This window comes from Balaenoptera physalus (assembly GCF_965194825.1).
Source record: "Balaenoptera physalus genome assembly, chromosome: 19".
In the NCBI taxonomy this organism is placed as follows: domain Eukaryota; kingdom Metazoa; phylum Chordata; class Mammalia; order Artiodactyla; family Balaenopteridae; genus Balaenoptera; species Balaenoptera physalus.
In genome coordinates this window covers 64,597,447-64,616,493 of record NC_138900.1, presented here as the reverse complement: position 1 = coordinate 64,616,493, position 19,047 = coordinate 64,597,447, and the positions used below count along the sequence as shown (strand labels likewise).

The 19,047-nt window shown below is 58.1% G+C and overlaps 1 protein-coding gene across 5 annotated transcripts in view; it reads right to left on the bottom strand.

The window, feature by feature from the left end:
- The window catches only part of GSE1 (Gse1 coiled-coil protein), a 420,112-nt gene that overhangs the window by 248,632 nt on the left and 152,433 nt on the right, over positions 1 to 19,047 (bottom strand). For all 5 annotated transcript variants that reach the window (XR_014256905.1, XM_082438419.1, XM_082438418.1 and 2 more), the window contains exon 2: positions 13,958 to 14,138. Coding sequence is in view for 4 of the 5 variants with exons in the window: in XM_082438419.1 (XP_082294545.1) it covers positions 13,958 to 14,138 (181 nt within the window). In the remaining variant the exon portion in view is untranslated. The remainder of the gene's footprint in view (positions 1 to 13,957; positions 14,139 to 19,047) is intronic.

Here is a 19,047-nt window from a genome sequence, read left to right as displayed (position 1 = left end):
ATAAATGCTCCTTCCCTTCTTGTACCCTGCTGGGTGAGGGGGATAGAGGGCCAGAGGCTGGGATGCTGGTGGTGGGGGAGGGTGGCTGGAAGTCACCCTGAGGATGGCATTTTCCTGTGATTTCTGAACATTCCAGACAAGGGGGCTGTGTCTCACCTTGGTTGGCTGCCTCCCGCCCCAGGTCTGGTGAGGGTCAAATGGGATCTTCCCTGACCCAGTCAGGGTCCTGAGATTCCTGCCTTTCTCCCCACCTGGAGGAAGTGCGTTGTGGTGGGGTAGTGGGGGGAGGAGTGACATTGGGATTCAAATGCTCCCGGACAAGGAAAACAGAATGATGATTGGGACAGTGAAAATCAGGGTGCTGTCAGCTCATGCTGCTGAGCTGGGCTGTCCCGAGGGTCTCAGGTCCTGACCCACTCCATCCTCACAGCGCTAGTTCATGTCGGGAAATAGCCCAGAGAAGTTAGGCAGCTTGTCCAGGGCACACAGCAGTAAATAGCAGTAAGGGGGTTTGAACCCAGGACAGCCAGGTCCAGAGCCCCACTTTTCACAGCACATCTGGGGAGCGAGGGGTGCCAGGAATAGTTTCTTAGCCCCCATAAGGGAGGGCGTGGTACCACTGTCACCGGTGAAGGGGCAGGGAGGCTGGCCCTTGTCCACTCATCTGTCCCCACCCACAGAGGACAAGAGCCTTCTTCTGGCCTTGGGGCAGCAGTGGGTGGCCCAGGACGAGGGGGTTAGGGTCCCAAAAGCCAGCCTCAGGGGCCCTCTCCTCCACAGCCCCCATCGAACCAGCAGGTCAGTCTCGTGTCACGTCCACGCCCCTCACAGCTTCCAGGGACAGCAGACCTGGCCAGTTACCAAAGCCACTGTCTGCACACTAATTCCCTCAGCCTGAAGCCACAGGGGCCATGTCGCCCGCTGGGCCTGCTGGGCGCACACACACATGCACACCGACACGCACGTAAAACCACACACGCCCACAAACTCAGACCCACACACACACACACACACACACACCCCAGCACACACAGATACAGACACATGTACTCACAGAGACACACAGAGAGACAGACAGATAAACACACACACACACGCACACACACACAGCCCCCAGAGAGAAGGGGCAAGGAGCCGCTGATCTGAAACCCACTTGACCTGTCTGTCCTGATGGTGCCCAAAGGGAGGGAGGGAGGGAGGAAGGGAGGGAGAAAGGCCTGGTGGGCAGCCAGGGCCCGTGGCTTATGGAGGAGATGCAGAGAGTGTGTGGCCCTGCCAAGGCAATGGGCAACCACGGGGGACCGTGGGGACAAAAGCACAGTCATACTAGCCCTGGGCTACCTGCTGCCAGTCAGCTGGGGTCTCCAGGCCTGCCTGGGATGAGAGGAGACCCAACATTCATTCATTATTCGTTCAGCCAAACATCCACCCACCCATCCACCTACCCACCCATCTATCCATCCGTCCATCCTCCACTATCCATCCATCCATCCACCCACCCTCCACTATCCATCCATCCATCCTCCATCCTCCACTATCCATACACCTATCCATCCATCCATCCACCCATCCACCCATCCATCTATCCTCCACTGTCCATCCATCCATCCTTCTAGAAATGTTACTGAGCACCTACTGTGTGCAGACCCTCTTCCAGGCAGCAATCAGTACATTTGAGGCCCTGTCTGGCACTAGTTTGGTGCTGGAAGGATGGAGGCAAAGACAGGTCACTTCCCAGGAACAAGGACAGTATGGCTGAACGTTTGCTATGCGCATAGCCTCTTTTAACCTCACGGTGACCCTACGTGATAGCTGCTGCCAGCACTCCCACTTTACAGATGAGGAAGCTGAGGCTCCACTAGAAAGCAGCAACACAAGAGCCCGTGCTTTGAATCTTTCCCTTCCCTCCTTTCCCCTTCCCTTTTTTGTCTGTTTTATCCGACAAGAAAGAGAACCAAAGAAGGCAACACGCAAATGGCCAACAATCATGGTATAAGCCAGGCAACTGTATGTCCTGGTTTGCCCAGGACAGTCCTGGTTTTCAGCTAATGTCCCCACATAATAAGTTAACAGTGCCGCCTGTGTTCTCCCATGTGCCCTGGTTTAAACCTGAGTGAAGTCAAGTGAGCTCCCTTCCCACTCTGGGGCTGAGGAAAAGATGTAATATTGGGAGAAAGGGGGAAAGGGAGGTTCTGAGGATGGAGCAATCAATGAAGGCTTCCTACAAGAGGCGGGGCTGAGCTGCATCTAGAGGAAGGGACACACTACCCACCAAGACCCCACGCCCATGACCCAGGCCAGGGCTCAGCTTCAGTCCTCTGTTTAAAGAGGGTCTGGGGGATCCCAGGGAGCGCAGACACTGGGTACCGGGCGGTGTCGGGGACAGGGCCTGCGCTTGCCTGGGGCGAATGTGGCCTGTCTGGCTGCCAAGGGTGTGAGGAAGGGGCTGCAGTCTGGGCTGTGCCTTCGTGATGGGAACAAAGCCAATGATGGCCCCTGGGTGCCCTCCTAGCACCCACGAGGCAAGCGGGGCCCGGGCCTGCTTTTGGGCTCCCAGTGCCCCACCCGCCCCGGGAGGACAAGGTGCCGCGTCTCCCATCACCACATGTGCCTCGTTGCCTGGCACCTGCCTGTCCTGGCAGGACTGGGGTTGCCCAGTCCTGGAAAGCCACAGCCCCAGGCTGGGGCCTGGAAAGCCACAGCCCACTGTCCTCCCAGCCAAAGCCCCGCAGTGACTCTGGAGAACCTTCTGGACTTCTCAAAGCTTAGGAAACATTTTCCTAAATGGGGTTGGACTTCCTGTAACTGAGGATACATCTTATCCTGCATGGTGGGGCAAGATGCAAACTCTGTGCCACACTTTCACCCCAGTTCTGCCACTCAACTGACTGGCCTGGGGACCATCAGCCAGTCACCTGACCCTCCGTGCCTCGGTCTTCTCATCTGGAACATGGGGGAAGAACGGCGCCCGCACACAGGGTGTGGTGAGGGTTCAGTGAACTGGCATCTGCCAAGGGTGGCAAAGAGCCTTGGTATACAGTAGGTGCTCACTAAACGCCAGCTGCTACAGTCCCTCTTGCTGCACAGATGGGGCACACAGAGGAGGAGGGACCTGGAATCTGAGACACGGAAGGAAGACTGTCCCGTCTGACCTATGCTCCTCTACAACCTCTCCGATGGGTTGGTGATTCCTGCTTGCATACGATCGAGGATGGGGAGCTCACTACCTCACAGCCAACCACCCCGTGGATGGGCAGGGGAGTGCGCTCCCCTTGTCAGTGTGTTCCTTCGTAATCAGATTAAACCCAAGGCAGGGAGTGGAGGGTCAGGACTAGAGTCCACGCCTCCCACCTCCCAGCCCAGGGCCCCGCATGCTGCCCCGGGGGCCAAGAAGGGGGCCAAGAAGCTGGCTGTGATGGGAGGAGGCGGAGCCCCCGCACCCCACCTGGTATGGAACGGGGAGCTCTGGGGCTTCAGCATCACCTGTGCCAAGCACACCTGTGTCCCTCCCAGCACCTCCTCGGACGCTGTCCCTTGGCCTCCTCCACCTGCTCCTGAGCTCCCAGATCTGCCCGGCTCCTCTCCCAGCCCTTCTGCCCTTTTCCTCCCACTTCCGGGGGCAGGAGGGGGCTTGGCAGATGGGTCACCTGGGTTCTCGACCCTGCTCTGTCCCGGGGGGCTGGGCGGCCCCCAGCAGCGACGCTCCCTCCTCTGACCCTCAGGTTCCCCTCTGCAGGAAGGGACGGTGGGATTCAGTGACCTCTGTGAGCCACCTGGCTCCGGGCTTCACCTCCAGCGGGCTGGGAGGACAGCAGGCTCGCCTGTGCGCACCCCCAGGTGCCCAGCGCCAGGCCCCGCGCCAGCCTGAGCTCCGTGATGGCACAGCGGGCAGAGGGGCTGTCGCGGTGGGGGCAGCGGGCACATGCCCGGGGGCACCCAGGGCTGCGGCACTTGCTGCCATGCCTCAGCACTCTGCTGCGCCCCCTTACAATCCCAACGCTTGCCCTTGGGCCCCGGCTCAGAGTGAGGCCATTATGCCGGCCCCTGGGGACATTCCATCTGTCCCCTGGGCCGTGCTGCGTTCCACACATGCGCCGCGGTGCCCTTGCAGCCAGGACGTGCCCCCCTCACCGAGTCCCTGCTAAGCATCTGCTCTCCCATCTCTGCCTCTGTCCTGTGAGCCTGGGCACGGTCCCAGGACCCCCCCTTCCCCCGCCCCCGCCATGGGGCCATCCCAGGGACTCACCCGGCAGGAGCACTGGCCACTTGGGGCTCTTCTGGTCCATGAGAACTGACAGTCCCAGCCCCTGGCCCCCTGGCCTGGCCATCTCGGAGCAGCTCCCTTCGGCCTCGGGGGTGGGGGGCGGGGGGGGAGGGGAGAGAGCAGCAAGGCGGGAGGGGCAGAGAAAGCCTCTCTCCCAGGTCTGCAGACCAGCTCCCGGAGCAGACTCCCGAGAAGTCAGCTGAGAGATGGAGCGCGTGCAAGCCAGGGCTGCCCGGCGAGCCACAGCACAACCACGCGGCCGCCCTCCCCCCGCCCCCCAGCCTTCCCCCCCCACCCCCACCCCGCCTGGCACACGCCCCGCCAGCTGTAGGCAGGAGCCGCGCTCCGGAGGGTGGCGGCCACTTCCTGCCTTCCCTGAGCTGTTCTCCTCTCGCAGGACCCAGGGGGCCCAAGGGATCTATTGCACATGGGAGACCTATGCCCTGGGCAGCAGGGGAGCCTCCAGATCCCAAAGGGGGTCACAGCCCCACCAAGGTCACCCTTGCTGAGTCACACCATCATCCAGCAGTCTGTACTGGGCACCTACTACGCACCGGGTGCCGGGCCTCTAACCCCGTGCCAAGTCCCCGCAGCTGCCGTGATGCCCTCCAGGCAGCAGTAGCCACCCCCGTGGGCATTCCTGCAGAGAAAGGGCCAAGGACGACTCAGCTCAGGCTGGAGGAAGGGCGCAGGGGAGCTGGGGGTGTGGGCCGTGGTCTCTGGCGACCTAGAGAAGCTCCCGTGGGAGACTCGCGGGGAGAAGTCTCCTCTTCGGGGTTCTCCTCTCCTCCCTACAAGGGTCCAGACGCCCAGTTCAAGTGCTGCCTTCTCCCTGGAGCCCTCCCAGCGGCACTGTGCTTTGTCTGCCACTCTGTCCTTGGTAGAGCCCATCCTGGTGTATTTGGGGACAGAAGGGCTGGACATTTGCTGGGGGTGGGGACCACGACTGCCTTGGAGCTCAGGCGGGGCCCAAAGGGTCACCCAAGGACCCGAGGGTGGGCCCATAGGCTGCTTGCTGGGGCGCAGTGGTGGGAGAGGAGGGGAGGGGACAGAGCCTTGTCCGGTCTCTGGGGTCAATCCCCTTCCTTGTACCCAGGATGGGCAGCAGGCATGGGAACTGGGGTTGGGGGCAACCTGAGGGCTGTGGCTTAGGCCATGTTTCCAGTGCTCTGCTGTGTCACCTCCTGGGCAAACACCAAACTGCACCCAGAACCTCCTGGGATGGGCGAGAATCCAGCCCCTCCCAGCCAGGGTGGCGTGGGGACCCCCCGGAGGGCCCCCATCTCCATTCTAAACACGGTGGTCGTTAACTGAGGTCACCATCTTCATGCAACAGCCCGGGGGAAAGGTTCTATCATGACCCTCATGTTCTAGGGGAGGAAAGTGACCCAGGGTGACCCAGAGCACACCTGCTGGGGCTGAACCGGCTGTGTCAGGTCCCCCAACAGCACGGCCACAAGGCCAGAGGGGTCAGTCCCAGCACACACAACGGTGCCCGGTGCAGAATCAGCGCTCAGGAAATTCCTATATCGCCATGCAGTCCTCACCAGCCTGCCTGTTCTTCAGCCGTGGGCATGGACTCCACGCCCCAGGGGCCGCATGTGGCCAGCTCAGCCCAGCAAGAATGACTGGTGTGGAGGTCAAATAATGGTCCCCAAAGTGGGCCATGTCCTAATCTCTGGAACCTGCGAATGTGTCACTTTATAGAACAAAAGGGACCTTGCAGATGTGATTAAGTTGTGGACCCTGAGATGGGAGATCAGCCCCGTGGGCCCAGTGCAAGCACAAGGGTCCTCGTAAGAGGGAGGCACGGGTGGGAAGGAGGAGATGTGATGACAGAAGGAAGAGGTTGGAGGGATGTGGGACCACAAGCCAAGGAATGTGGGCGCCTCTGGAAGCAGGAAAAGGAAGGAAACATTCTCCCCTGGAGCCTCCAGAAGGAACCAGCCCTGCGACACCCTGATTCTAGCCCAGTGAGACCTGTGTCAGATCTCTGATCTCCAAACTGTAAGGTAATAAACTTGCGTTGCTTTAAACTGCCAAGTTGGTGGGGGTCTGTTACAGCAGCAACAGGAAACGAATACAGCTAGGAAGACAACTGTTCCCAGACTCACAGCACCTGACATACAGCAGTTGCTCAGCAAATGCTCTTCTCTGTGTTTGATCCAGGGAGCTCACAGCCCCTCCCCAGAGTCAGCCAAGTCCGAGGGGGAGAAAGGACCAATCATTCACAGGTGACCTTGAAGTGTCCTTGACCCCAACATGATCACACTGGGAGACCTCGGGGAAAAGCAAGCAGCCCGTGGTTGCTGGAATTTTATATTTTAGAGCAAAGCCCTGGAGAGGGAAGAAAAGTTCCAGAATGGAGTAAGGACCTGCTTGGGACATCAGCCCTCGGCCCAGGAAGCTCAGGTAAATGCATGCCCCCGATGTTTACAAGAAACTCATTGCTTCTTTACCTTCCCCTCATCCGGTCCCCCAGCACCAGCTGACTTAAAACTTGTATTCACTCAACAAACATCGACTGAGCACCTATTATGTGCACTGGGCCAGGTGCTGGAAAGATAAAGACGATAGTAAAATGTGGTCCCTGCCTTCATGGAGAGAGCAGGGCTGCCTCAGAGCCTTTGCACTTGCGTTTCCCCTGGCCTGGAACTCTCTGCCTAATGCCACCTCCTCAGCAAGGCCTCTCGGACCAGCCCACCTACAGTCACAATTCTCATCTCTGTGTTCTCCGACCCTATTTTGCTTCATGGCACCTGTCACCACCTGGCATCACACACGCTGCCTAGCACAGTCTTTGGCACATAGTAGGTGCTCAACAAATATTTGTGAACAAATGCCCCCACGTGAACGGCCGTGTAGTGATGGAGACAGATGTGTCAACAGGCAACCATGGTGAAGACGCAAGCAAAGGTCTTCTGGGAGATGCCCAATGTTAAATGGTTTCTGCTCTAAATAGAAGGTTATAGGTGAGAGTTTGGTGTGGACACAGGGAGAGTCTTACAAATGATGCTTCTCTAGCCAGTTAAATCCATATGGTGCTAAACCAGGAGAGCCAAGGTTCCCCGAGTGCCAGCTTATCTACCAGCTTAAACCCAGTCAAGGGGAAAGCAGGGTGGTGGGTGGGTGGAGGCCACGGCAGAGATGGCAGACAGGTGGGCCCCAAGTGCAGTAGCCCTTGGAGGGGTGGTCTGTGCTGGCTTTACTCCCTGGGGTCCCGAACACTGCCCCCGGGACACCCCATCCTGAGCCCCGGAACAGTCATTTCTATGGCTCAGCCGATCTCTTTTTTTCTACCTGAAATTTTTATTTTATTGTATTTTATTTATTTTTTTGGCATGCGGGATCCTAGTTCACCGACCAGGGATCAAACCCGTGCCCCCTGCAGTGGAAGCGCTGAGTCCTAACCACTAGACCGCCAGGGAATCCCCCTACCTGAACTCTTAATCACAAACTTAATGGAAAGAAATTAAGAGTTCGGGGCAAACAGACCCACTTGACAGCCATTTTGCCAGGTCTAAAGAGCTGCTTTTATCTTTGTGCCATTTTGAACTTCGCTGAAGTCGACCCTCAGTTTATCGTTTTCTTAAATTGCCCAAGTTCTCTTTTCTTTTTCATGTCATGGACACCTGAATCAGTCAGAAAGACACACAGAGCCACACACCAGACAAGGGACCAGACCCCGGCAACCGGAGGAGAGAGGAGGGAAGGGGCTTCAGGCCCAGCACGGCGAGTCCCGCTAAATATTCAGAGGCTCCTGGGGAGAGATCGACTTACAAGCCTGGAGCGTCTGGAGCTGCCCGGGCTTCTCCACCTCCTGCCCAGACTTGCAAGCTCCGTGCTCCTGGCGTTACAAGAAGTTCCCGAGAAGATAAACAGTCGCTAGTTGGAGAAAAAGCAGACTTTGGATCCCAGCTTGGCTGGAGATGTACAAGGGAAGAGAGAGGGGGTGACGGGAGCACGGAGACACTTCCACTGCACAAAGCCCCTTTCCATCAAGCCAGGATGAGCTGCAGCCAAGCCCGGCCCCTGTGTCCTCTGAGCAGCTGCCGCTTGGCCTCGGGGCACAAGAGTCCACCCAGCGCCACCCGCCAAAGCACTCAGCACCAGCAGCGCTCCAGGTGAGACCTGCCAAGGACGTCTCGGGGCCTCAGCCAGTACCCAAGTGGAGGCCCTGCCTTCCTGGCCACGGAGGTCCAACCCCGCTGGCCGGGAGCCCATTCTCCCAACAAAGGAGAGACAAAAGCCGCGCAGGGCCAGGGCCCTGGTGGTCACCAGCTCGCTCTCCTCGCAGGGCCAGGGCCAGCTCCCGTGTCCCTGAGTGCCAGGCACGGGGCTCAGCGATGGATGTGGATCGACTCCTGGATCCCACAGCAATTGAGCGGGAAACCAAGGCACAGAGAGGTTGTCTGCCTAAAACCAGAAGCTTGGAAGGAGCTGAGGCAGGATTTGAATTGAGGGAGTGCCAGTCTGGATCCGAAAGCTTAGAAGATGTCCACGCCCAGCAAACACTGATTTGATTTACACACATGGCTAGAAAGGAAAAGAGAAGGAAAAACCCAAGTAGCCCCAGGATGGACGTTGGTACCTACGATCGTTCAAGGTCCAGGCAACTCTTACTTCTATGTCCTCATGGCTCTCAGGTTACATCTTCCAGGCGTGGCCCCCAGGCTCCAAGAACTCAGCCTGGGCCTGAGGGGCTCAGCTCCTGGGAAGCTGCCTTGTTCTCCGTGCTCTTAGCTTGGCTCCTGGGGTGCCCTTCCCGGGAGAGCTGGCTGAGCCACAGCACCTGCGGTAAATTCCCCCATATCCATCGGGCTTGGGAGCCTGGGCAGAGGCCGGTTACACTGGGGGCCGGTGCACGCATGTGCCGTGTTGCTTGCAGACAAGGCTGAGCGGACGGCCCTGGGAAATGTGCCATCCCAGGTGGTTTGTCAGACAAGGATGTGTGTGAGAGATTTATAAGGCACAGCACCCAGGGAGCAGGGATGGGACAGGACAAGGAAGCAGAGGAAGCAAGCAAAGGCCACTCCAGGTAAAGCCCCAGCCTGATCCAGGGGAGCCCTAGAGGGGAAGCTAGTCTTTGCAGGGAGCCAGGGGCTGGGCCTCACGTTCCCACACCTGCCAGGGGATGAGGACACCCAACCCTTCCCCCAAAGCACACAGGGACCAGGGGAGGGTATCCAGGTGCAGCAGGGCAGACTCAGACCCACGTTCTTGGAGCTCATGGAGCCGTGGATGAACCGCCCAGGGGGATGGGCAGCTGGGGCACAGATGGCCAGCTGACTCTCCACCATGCCCGGGCCCTGCTGCAGTGGACAGCTGTCACTGCCCAGCTCCCTTCCATCTTTGGGGCCTATGGGAGGGCATGGGTCACCTCAAGGCCAAGGGTCAATGTCCAGTGGCTTTCTCGTGTTCTCTTCTCCATGTCTGCTGGTGATGGAACCAGGAAACTCTGGAAGCCACGAGCTAAAGGGAACCTGGGACCCTGTGTCACCCACAATGGGCTCAGGGTTACCTGTACAACACCCATCAATGGTTGCCCTGACTAATAAACTGATTTTATAAGGGACTTTAAAATGGTCAGCAGGATAGTGGCCCTTAAAGACATCCACGTCCTAATCCCTGGAACCTGTGAGTACGCTCCCTCACACGGCAAAGGGGAAAGAAGTTTGCTAATCAGCTGACCTTGAGATGACAGGGTACCTTGGATTGTCCAGTGGGCCCCTGTAATCATAGGTCCTTATATGTGGAGGAAGGGGGCAGGACAGAGTCAGAGGAGCTGTGACCACAGAAACAGGGCAGAGAGATGCAAGGTTCCTGGCTTTGAAGGTGGAGGAGGGAGCCACGAGCCAAGGAATGTGGGCAGCGTCCAGAAGCTGGAAACTTGATTCTGCCCAACAGTCTCCAGGGAGAACGCAGCCCTGCCCACATCTTGATTTTAGCCTAGTGAGACCCATATTGGACTTCTGGCCTCTGGAAGTGTAAGATACTAAATATGTATTGTTTTAAACCACCGACTTGGTGATGACCTGTTACAGCAGCAGCAGGAACTAACCCCGAACTCTTCCAAGGCAGCCACTGCCATGGTGGTGACAGGAGCAGGTGAAGGGAGGGATCTTCTGGGCCAGCCCAGAAGGCAGATGGAAGGTGCACGGTGTCTCCCATATTGGCTCCTACCCCCACCCGCTCCTCCTCTCCCCTCCTCGCTGGACCAGTGGTCCCCCAAAACCTGGAATAAGTACAAATGAGAATGGAGGCTTTCTGGGTGGGAGCAGGTCAGCGGCTATTAGGACAGAAGGAACCCACAGGCCACCCCCAACAGGGCTGGCCCGGCCCAGCACTCCAACATGGCAGCGGAGAAAGAGAGGCGCCCAGGAACACAGCCGTGATGGGAGAGTCAGTCTCTGCCTGGCTTTCTGTGACCCCATCCCAAAGCCATCAGTGGGGTCTGTGGCTCTCACTAGCTCTATATTATTTACCATTTCAGAACCTGTTGCACAGCTCAGAAAGGACACCCAGCGCCCGTGCGGCAGAACCACAGGGCCACTGCTCAGCAGTGCAACACGGCAGCCCCGACGGCCAGGCGGGGAGCACGTGCACAGAGGCGACAAGAGGAATGGCGCCCCCTGGAATTGTGCAGTGTGCACCCTGCACAGCCTTGCCCTGCAGCCCGGGTGCCCCCTTGGTGTTCCTCCCGTGTCACTGATACTATGCTACAAAGAAGATTTCACTGTTACAATTTCACGCCTACTCAGCAGCTGGAGCAGCTAAGCTTTCGGAAGATTCTGAACCTTGCAGAGGCTCCATGGCCCGGAAGTGGCAGCGCTGAGACTTGGAAACTTGGACTTGGGTCTAGGACACCAGCCACACCCTCACTTATCACCAGATGGTGCTGCTTCCCTCCCAAGGAGCCCGCGACGGCACAGAGATCATTGCTCAGGAACGCCTGTCCCCACCAGCCGGTGACGAATTTCAAGTGTCCTCTCGCGGGATTTTACACCGCCTGCGAGTGGCACGTGAGAAATAGACCTCCCTGTGACTAAAGGCTTACGAATATTGGAAAGAGCTGGGCCTGGGGGCTTGCCGCCTACCAGGGAAGTCTGCCTCGTGGTGAGGTTGGGATGGTACCCTTCCACCACCAGCTTGGTCAGTCCAAGGTCCGTGCCTGGCCCGCCAGAGGGATGCCAGCCGTGGGGGTCCCCGCTTCCCCTGCAGCCCTGGAGCCCTTCCCCCTGCAGCCAGCAAGTGACCACTCCCCAGGTGGGCCCTCCCAGTGCGGCGCCTGAGGACCACACAACCTCCTGCTCTGGGAGAAACCGAGGCGGATTGGCCGTGCGTACCCCTGGGGGCACGTGGCCCAGCCCCCCAGCTCGGCACCAGGGCTGCCGGTGTGACAGCTTCCTTCCCCTGGCAAAGGCTGCTGTCCCCACACCCGAGATGTCTGCAGGGAACTGGGGCTCAGAAACGGATGGCAATGGAAAGCTGTCCCCCCCACCAAGGCAACAGATGCAGCCCCCGACGTGCCCACGGCCACCCCGTCCTCTGGGAAAGGCAGCACTGGGGTGGAAGCCACCATACAGGGAGCGGGAGAGACAGCGGGGAGACGGGGAGGGGCTCAGAGCTCTGGGGAGAGGGAGTGACAGGGCTGTGTGTGTGGGGGGACACGTGTGCATATGGATATGCGTTCCCAGGTGTGTGTCTGCGATGTGCTCTTATGTGCACGTCTAAGAGCGTCTAGTGCCTGTGTGTGTGTGTGTCTCTGCACATGTACCCTCAGGTCTGGTGCATCTGCCAGGTGTGCGCTTGTCCCCGCGTGTCCCTGCGCCTGTGTGTCCACGTGTCTATAAGTGCTCGCCCCCTGCGCCCGCCCCGCCGTCCAGCTGGCAGTGCACAGCTGGACCCGGGGGCTGTGCACGCCTGCCCGATGAGAGGTGGCAGGTGTGTAATAAACCATTAGTCACTGTCACGTTTCCAAGTAGCAGCAGCAGCGGCCTCCCCGGGAGGGGCTGACTATGGGATGGTGCTCCTGGCGGGTCTCCAGCTGTGAGCGGAGCCCCCCCATTCCCCCCCAGGCAGGGCCACAGCCTGACAGAGAGCAGCTGGCAGACGTGGGTCTTGTACCCCTGCCCTGCCCCGGGCGGCCCCAGGGCAGGGGGCAGGGCCTCGTGCGTGCCAACCGGGGGAGGGGAGGGTCCCCGAGGGTCACGGTTTTGCAGGTTATTACCCAGAGCTGAGGCTCTCATGGGGGCGGGGGGCCAGGACCTGCACTGAGTGCGCTCCTGTCCTGGTTACTTTAATTCTCACACCTGCCCGCGAGCCAGGCACTCCCATTGGCCTTCCTTCCCATTCCTCAGATGAGGAAACTGAGGCACACTGCAAGAAGACACTTGTCCCAGACTCAGAGAATGCTGGGGGCCTCCCTGCCCACCACCTGCATGTCCCCTTTGCTGCCTGACACTCCGTCCCCATCAGCCAGGGTCTGGAAGCCCCTCAGAGGGCTTGGTGGCCCATCAGCCCCTGGTCAGCCAGCCCCTTCCCTCGCCGAGTCCACGTCGCAGAGAGAAAGGGGGGTACTGGGGTTGTCCTGGAGATGGATGCCCAGATGACCATGCGCCGGCTCCCCCAACCTGCCCGCTCCGGCTCTCTCACTAACAAGCAGTGTTTTCCGCCAGCTGCCCCCGCAGTGGCCCAGCAACAGGGAGGCCTGGGCCGGGGGGTGGTCTTGAAACTCAGTCCTCCTGGGGGCAGGACACACACAGGGACTCACGCTGAGGGGTCTTGGCCTAAGGGGCTGCTCCACGACCCTCCCTAGGTAAGAACGCAGGTGTCCACTCACTGTTCCAGCCCAGGGCCCATGTGCCCCACGATAAACACCTCGGGACTCCACACTCAGGTCCAACAACCCACGAGGGAGCTGCCTCTCCGCCACTGGGGAAAGTGACGTGTCCGACGGGGCCGAGATGCGCGGACGGGGTCTCCAAGGCTGGAGGGGGTGGGAGTGAACGCCCACGCAGGAGAAGGCCGGTCAGCACCTTCCCCGGCTGGACACCCTTGTTCCCTCTGGCCTAAATGAGGTGACGCCGAGAGCCACGTGCCGGAACATGTGTGGCACATCCACAAGGCGGGAGGGAGCGCGGGCACACGCACCGGGCGGGCCCACCACCCCGTGGCACACGATGGTGAAACCAAGCACTGCGGCAGCTGTGACAACAGAAGGACCTTGCAGCGCTGAGCCGGGCCCAGGAGACAAAGCTCACACCCCCAGGACACCGGCGATTCAGGCAAACACAGGTGCGACGGAAAAAGCAAATGGGACCTGGCGGGTCCCTCTGGGGGGGCCGGGGCATGAGCTAGATGGAGCGTCCTAGGGCTGGGCTGGGTGGTGGCTCATGGGGCTCCATTACATGATATTTTAAATGAACGAATGAACACAATGGAACGTAGAGATGAAAAAAAAAACAAAACAACCCAACAAAGGCCATTTGTGAATCAACCATGAGAGAGTGTTAAGAAGCAGGGGAAGAAAATCAGACTCAAGTCAGGGAGACCCAGCCTCCTGGCTTTCCCCTAGAATGTGGCGACCGCGGGGTGGGAATCTGTGCCGGAACTTTCTTTGGGCGCTCCCTCGCCGCCGAGGGCAGCCTGATCCGCTCCAGTACTCAGAGACAGTAAAAAGCTGGCACCTACCTGTGCCCGTGAGGTCTGGTCCGGCCCCGTCCAGGCTGCTCTGCTGACACCGGGCTGGCCCCTGCTCCTGGGCGGTCCTGGGGCCCCTGGGCAGGCTCTCCGCTGGGGCGCCTGGCCGAGGCTCGGGCTCCCGGGAGGGAGGGTGGACGGCCGTCGATGCCTCGAGAGATGCAGAGGTGACCTGGAAGGACGGGGGAGGGGAGGACATGGTGAGTCTTGGTCACGCCTGCCAGGAGGTGCCCAAGGGGTGGGCCCCCTGGGCCGCTGGGTACCACCCCTCCCCCATGATGGCCTGGCTCTGTCATCGGGGACTCAGCGTGGCTGGCTCGGGGCAGCAGCAGAGCTGGTCCCCAGATTGCCAGTGTGAAGTCAGTACCAGTGACTTCCTCGCCCAGCAAACCTGCCCAGCAGCCTGGTGGGCACTGAGGATCCAGTCCCAGGTCCCATCACTACCCAAGCCCCTATTCTCGGCACGGAAGTTTGCAGTAACTACCTACGAGTTAGTTGCAGCTATAATCATTAACCTAGTTAATCTTCAGTCCACCCCACAGGGCAGTCATCTCCCCCGCTTTTTCTGTATTCAAAAACAATTGTAGTAAAATATACATTACCATCTTGACCATTTTTAAGGGTACAACTCAGTGGCATGAAGTCCAAACACAATGTGCAACCATCCCCTGGATCCATTTCCAGAACTTTCTCATCAACCCAAATGGAAATTCCATACCCATTAAACACTAACGCTCCGTACTCCCTCCCCCAGCCCCTGGCACCCACCGCCCCACTTTCTGTCCCTATGAATGTGACTAACCCGGTCACCCCACCCCCTTTCCACAGTTGGGGAAACTGAGGCTCAGAGAGGGGTAGTGGGAGCCTGAGGTCACACAGCTGCCAAGGCAGGGTCAACCCAGCTGAGCATCCTGGGCTCCAGGTCATGGGGAAGCCCCTGCCAGGGTTCCAGGGTCTGAACAACAGCAGTTCCCTGGGGGCCGGTCCCGGGGACTGGCGAGGCCCCACGCCCCGATTACGAGCTTCAGGGCCGCATGGCTGTCGAAAAGCAACTTCACGTTGACCCTGTTTTTCCAGGGATTAGGGCTATAAAACCAAAGCACCGGAGAGAGACGGATGGCGCTCCATCAGGCTCCAGCAGCTCCACATGCGAGAGACGGATAAATTTACCGTTTGTTTCCGGGAACGCTTTAATTTATGGGATCCATATGGTGACACTGCCCAGACTGCAGCCCCCGCAAATCCCACAGGGGTGCTGGCGGCTTAGGCTGGAGCCAGGAGAGGGCGGCGCCTGGGCCCAGCACACTTCATTCACTCGCTGGCTCGCTTAGGGCCGGGGGCCCCTCAGTATGGCGGGGAGCCTGGAGCCCCTCTACAGACCCCCCCCCGCAGGCTTTTAGCTGCTCTGGCAACCTTGCCAACATCACTTCGGGAAACTCTGCCAGATGTAGGGCTGCTGTGTCCCCCTGTTAGTCCAGCCAACCCCAGGGACTGTCTATGGGATGGCACCTCATCAAACCAGGCAGCATTCTTGCAACCCCCTGGCTGGCAGGGAGTGGAGGAGGGTGGCACTGTGCCCTGGCCTTGACCCTGCCCATGCGCTGGTGGACAGCAGAGTGGGGTGAGGCCCACCTACTGCTTGTCCTCCTGGAGCTGGGGGACCAGGGTCCTGCTGGGGAAAGTGGCCGGGGGATGCTTCGTGGGGGTGGGGATGGCTCCCTGGATGGAGAGCTTGTGGGAATGAGGATGCCGTTTACTGAGCACCTACTATGTGCTACGGTTAAATCCTCCCAACAGTCCTGTCTCGAGCAAAAACATGGAAACACAAAGAGACAAAGTGGCCTGAGTCCCCACAGTAAGTGGAGGTGTCGGGATGTGAACTCAAGCAGCTGGGAGAGGATTCTGCTGTTACAAAGCATCCAGGGAACATGGCTTTTAAGTAGAAAACAGCAGATGGCAAAAGAGAATACTACTGGGTGGGAGGGGGTGCAGATGACAAGGTCTATAGGAGTTTGATAATAGGAGAACTCCCCAAGGGCTGGAAAAATCCAGGCAGGCTTCCTGGAGCAGGTGGAATTTGAACTAGGCCTTCAAAGGGAGCAGGCTTTAAAAGGGAGGGGGTACAGGAAGGACAAGAGATTCAAACACACATCTCTGCGGGGAGCAGGGGGGTAAACCGGAAACAAGGTACTGGTAGGTGAGACTGTAGGGGGACAGCACCAGTCCCACCCAGCACCAGTGGGGGCCACACGGAAGGAAGCCAGCCTCATCACGCCAGTTCTGATCTTTCAAGAGGAAGCTGGGAATTCATTTTTAAAAGCTGCACTCTCACAAAAAAAAAAAAAAAAAAGCTGCACTCTCATGATTATTAAGTGTTGAAACACGATGCAATCCCTCATACATTGCTGGTGGGACTGTAAACTGGTGCAGCTGCTTTGGAGACGGTCTGGCAGTTCGTCAAGGTCCAAACAGAGTCATCCTAGGACCCAACAATTCCACTCCAAGGTAGATACCCCGGAGAACCGAAAACAGACGTCCACACAAAAACTCGCACCTAAATGTTCATAACAGCCCTGAGTTCACAGACAAATGAATTCTGCCAACAATGAACTTGCAGGTGGGTCCTTCCCCAGTCGATCTCCCAGGTGAGAGCAAAGCCCCACCGATGCCTTGACCTGCAGCAGGGGCCCCCGCTGAGCGTGTGGTGATAGGTGCCTTGCTGTGAGCTGCTTATGTGTAGTCCTTTGTTACACAGCAGTCGATAACTAATAAAACCCCAAAGCTCTAGAACAGGGCCTGGCCCAGAAACACATGTTCCCTGGCACCGTCGTGTGCCAGACACCCTCCCTCCTCTGGTCCAGCTGTTCCCACCATGTTGACTCTTGTTGGAAGTAAAAGGATTTTACCCCCTTCTCCGGCGTTTGTCGGCAGCTGCCAGCGGACTCCTGAAAGGGCTCAGTCACTGTTAATGGATGGGCGAGGCTGCCAGACACACGTGGGTGGGGAATACGCATTATCTCATGCTAGCATCATCATAGGTGGAGGCAAAGGTTCTCAGCCAGACCATCACATGGAAGCAGAGAGCAGCCTTTCCTCACCCTTCAAGGACAAATTTACAACAATGCCTGACTAATAAAAAGCAGACCCTTGAACCAACATATTCCTTGTGCCTTCTCTCTACCAGAGCCAGGAGTTCCAAGCTCACGGCCTGTCTTAATTTAAAGTGCTATTAGGACCGGGTCTGGGACTTACATTGTTCCCTGCCCCGGGGACCCTGGAAATTGACAGCACCCCAGAGAGCCCCTGGGGCCCCCACAGAGCAAGCAGGATAAACTTTATTGTCCCCTTTATTTCCCTGGACCAGGGCCACTACGTTTAAAGCGTTAGTTAACGGAGAAAGGCAAAAAGGGGAGAAATTTCCAGGGTTCTTTACCATAAAAGGGATTTGCAGCCCACCCCTGAATATCCTAATAAGATCTCGCCTTGTTACACTTCCTCCTGGGAACTGAGTGATTTCTGGAGAACACTGACTCCAGGTAAATTGGCACGTAGGGATGGGGATGGAGAGGGGCAGAGAGCAGATACAGCACCCCTGCTTCATAGGGGAAACCCGTGCAGCACTGTTGTCAGTACCCAGTTTATTTTACGAATTGTATTAGTCCGTGAGCTCCCCAAGTTTGAGAACTCCTGCTTTATTGTTTTGTAGAATTGTTTTATTGAGATATAATTCGTATACCATACAATTCGCCCATTTAAAGTGTACGATTCAGTGGCTTAGAGAATAGTCATAGAGTTGCGTAACCACCACCAGAATCCATCTAGAACATTCTCATTACCCGGTACCCATTGGCAGTCACTCCTCATCCTCCCCCGGCCCCTGGCAACCCCTCATCTCCTTTCTGTCTCGATGGATTTGTCTCTTCTGGACATTTCATATAGATGGACTCCTGCACCATGTAGCCCTCTGTGTCTGGCTTCTTTCCCTCAGCATAATGTTTCCCAGGTTCACCCATGTGGTAGCCTGTAAAGGATGTATTTCTAAAAACAAGGGAAGTTCCAGTTTGAGGGCACACAGCAGCCCAGAGGCCACTGCACGAGACACTAGGATTTCTCTCTCCAGCAGCCTCTCCAACAGGGAGTGGCTGGCTGGCTTTTCCCGGGCCTGCTTCCCTCTCCCTCCTGGGCACTCAGCCAGACTCCACCTCTCCGGCTCCCTGTAGTGGGACGGGGCCAGGCACTGGGTCCTGGCCACTCTCCCCAGCTGGGAGATCTTAGCAAAGTGACTTCACCTCTCTGGGCCTCAGTTTTCCCTTCTGCAAAATGGATTAATAACACAGCAAGTGTCTACCTCCAAGAGGGAGGGTGCAGGGGATTAGATGAGTTCTTTCTGCTAAAGCACTTGGTACATAGTAGGTGCTCAAGAAATGGCAGCTCATCTCATGACCTGACTGCATAAGCATCAGGAACAAGAGCCAAAGGGGTGCAGTGGCCAGGGGACCCCAAAGAGCCTGGAGGGGTGTGTGCTGGGGAAGGCTTCACGGCCTCGGCCTTCGCCCCTGGCCTCTGGGCAGTTTCGGCCCCAGCTGGCAGGGACACCTTCTAGGCCCCCTTGCCAGCTGTTGACGCAGAGCCAGAGGCAGTCCCGGAGCCCCTAAACTCATGGGGGCAGGATCTGGGTCATGGGCTCCCCACTTTTCCTGACCACCCTGAATCGTCTCTTTCCTCCAAGTTGGCGCAAGATATACTCCAGGAAGCTGGCCTTGCTGATCTTAAATAAAGCAGATGTGGGACTGAATCCTGAGTGCCACTTGCCTGTGGGCGTAACTAGGAGTAACAGGCAAGTCACAACTGCTTGGACCTCAGTTTCTGCCTCTGGGAAATGGGCCCGTAATGCCTACCCTAGATTTACTGAGCACTTGCTATGTGCTAGGTATCCACCAAGCACCTGCTGTCTGTAGCCTGTTTCATCCTCCCAACAACCCTACCTTAACTCCCACGTTGTAGGAGGAAACTGAGGCACACAGAAGTCAAGTCAGCTGCCCAAGGACACCCAGCCAGTCACAGTCAGAGCCCCCACAGTG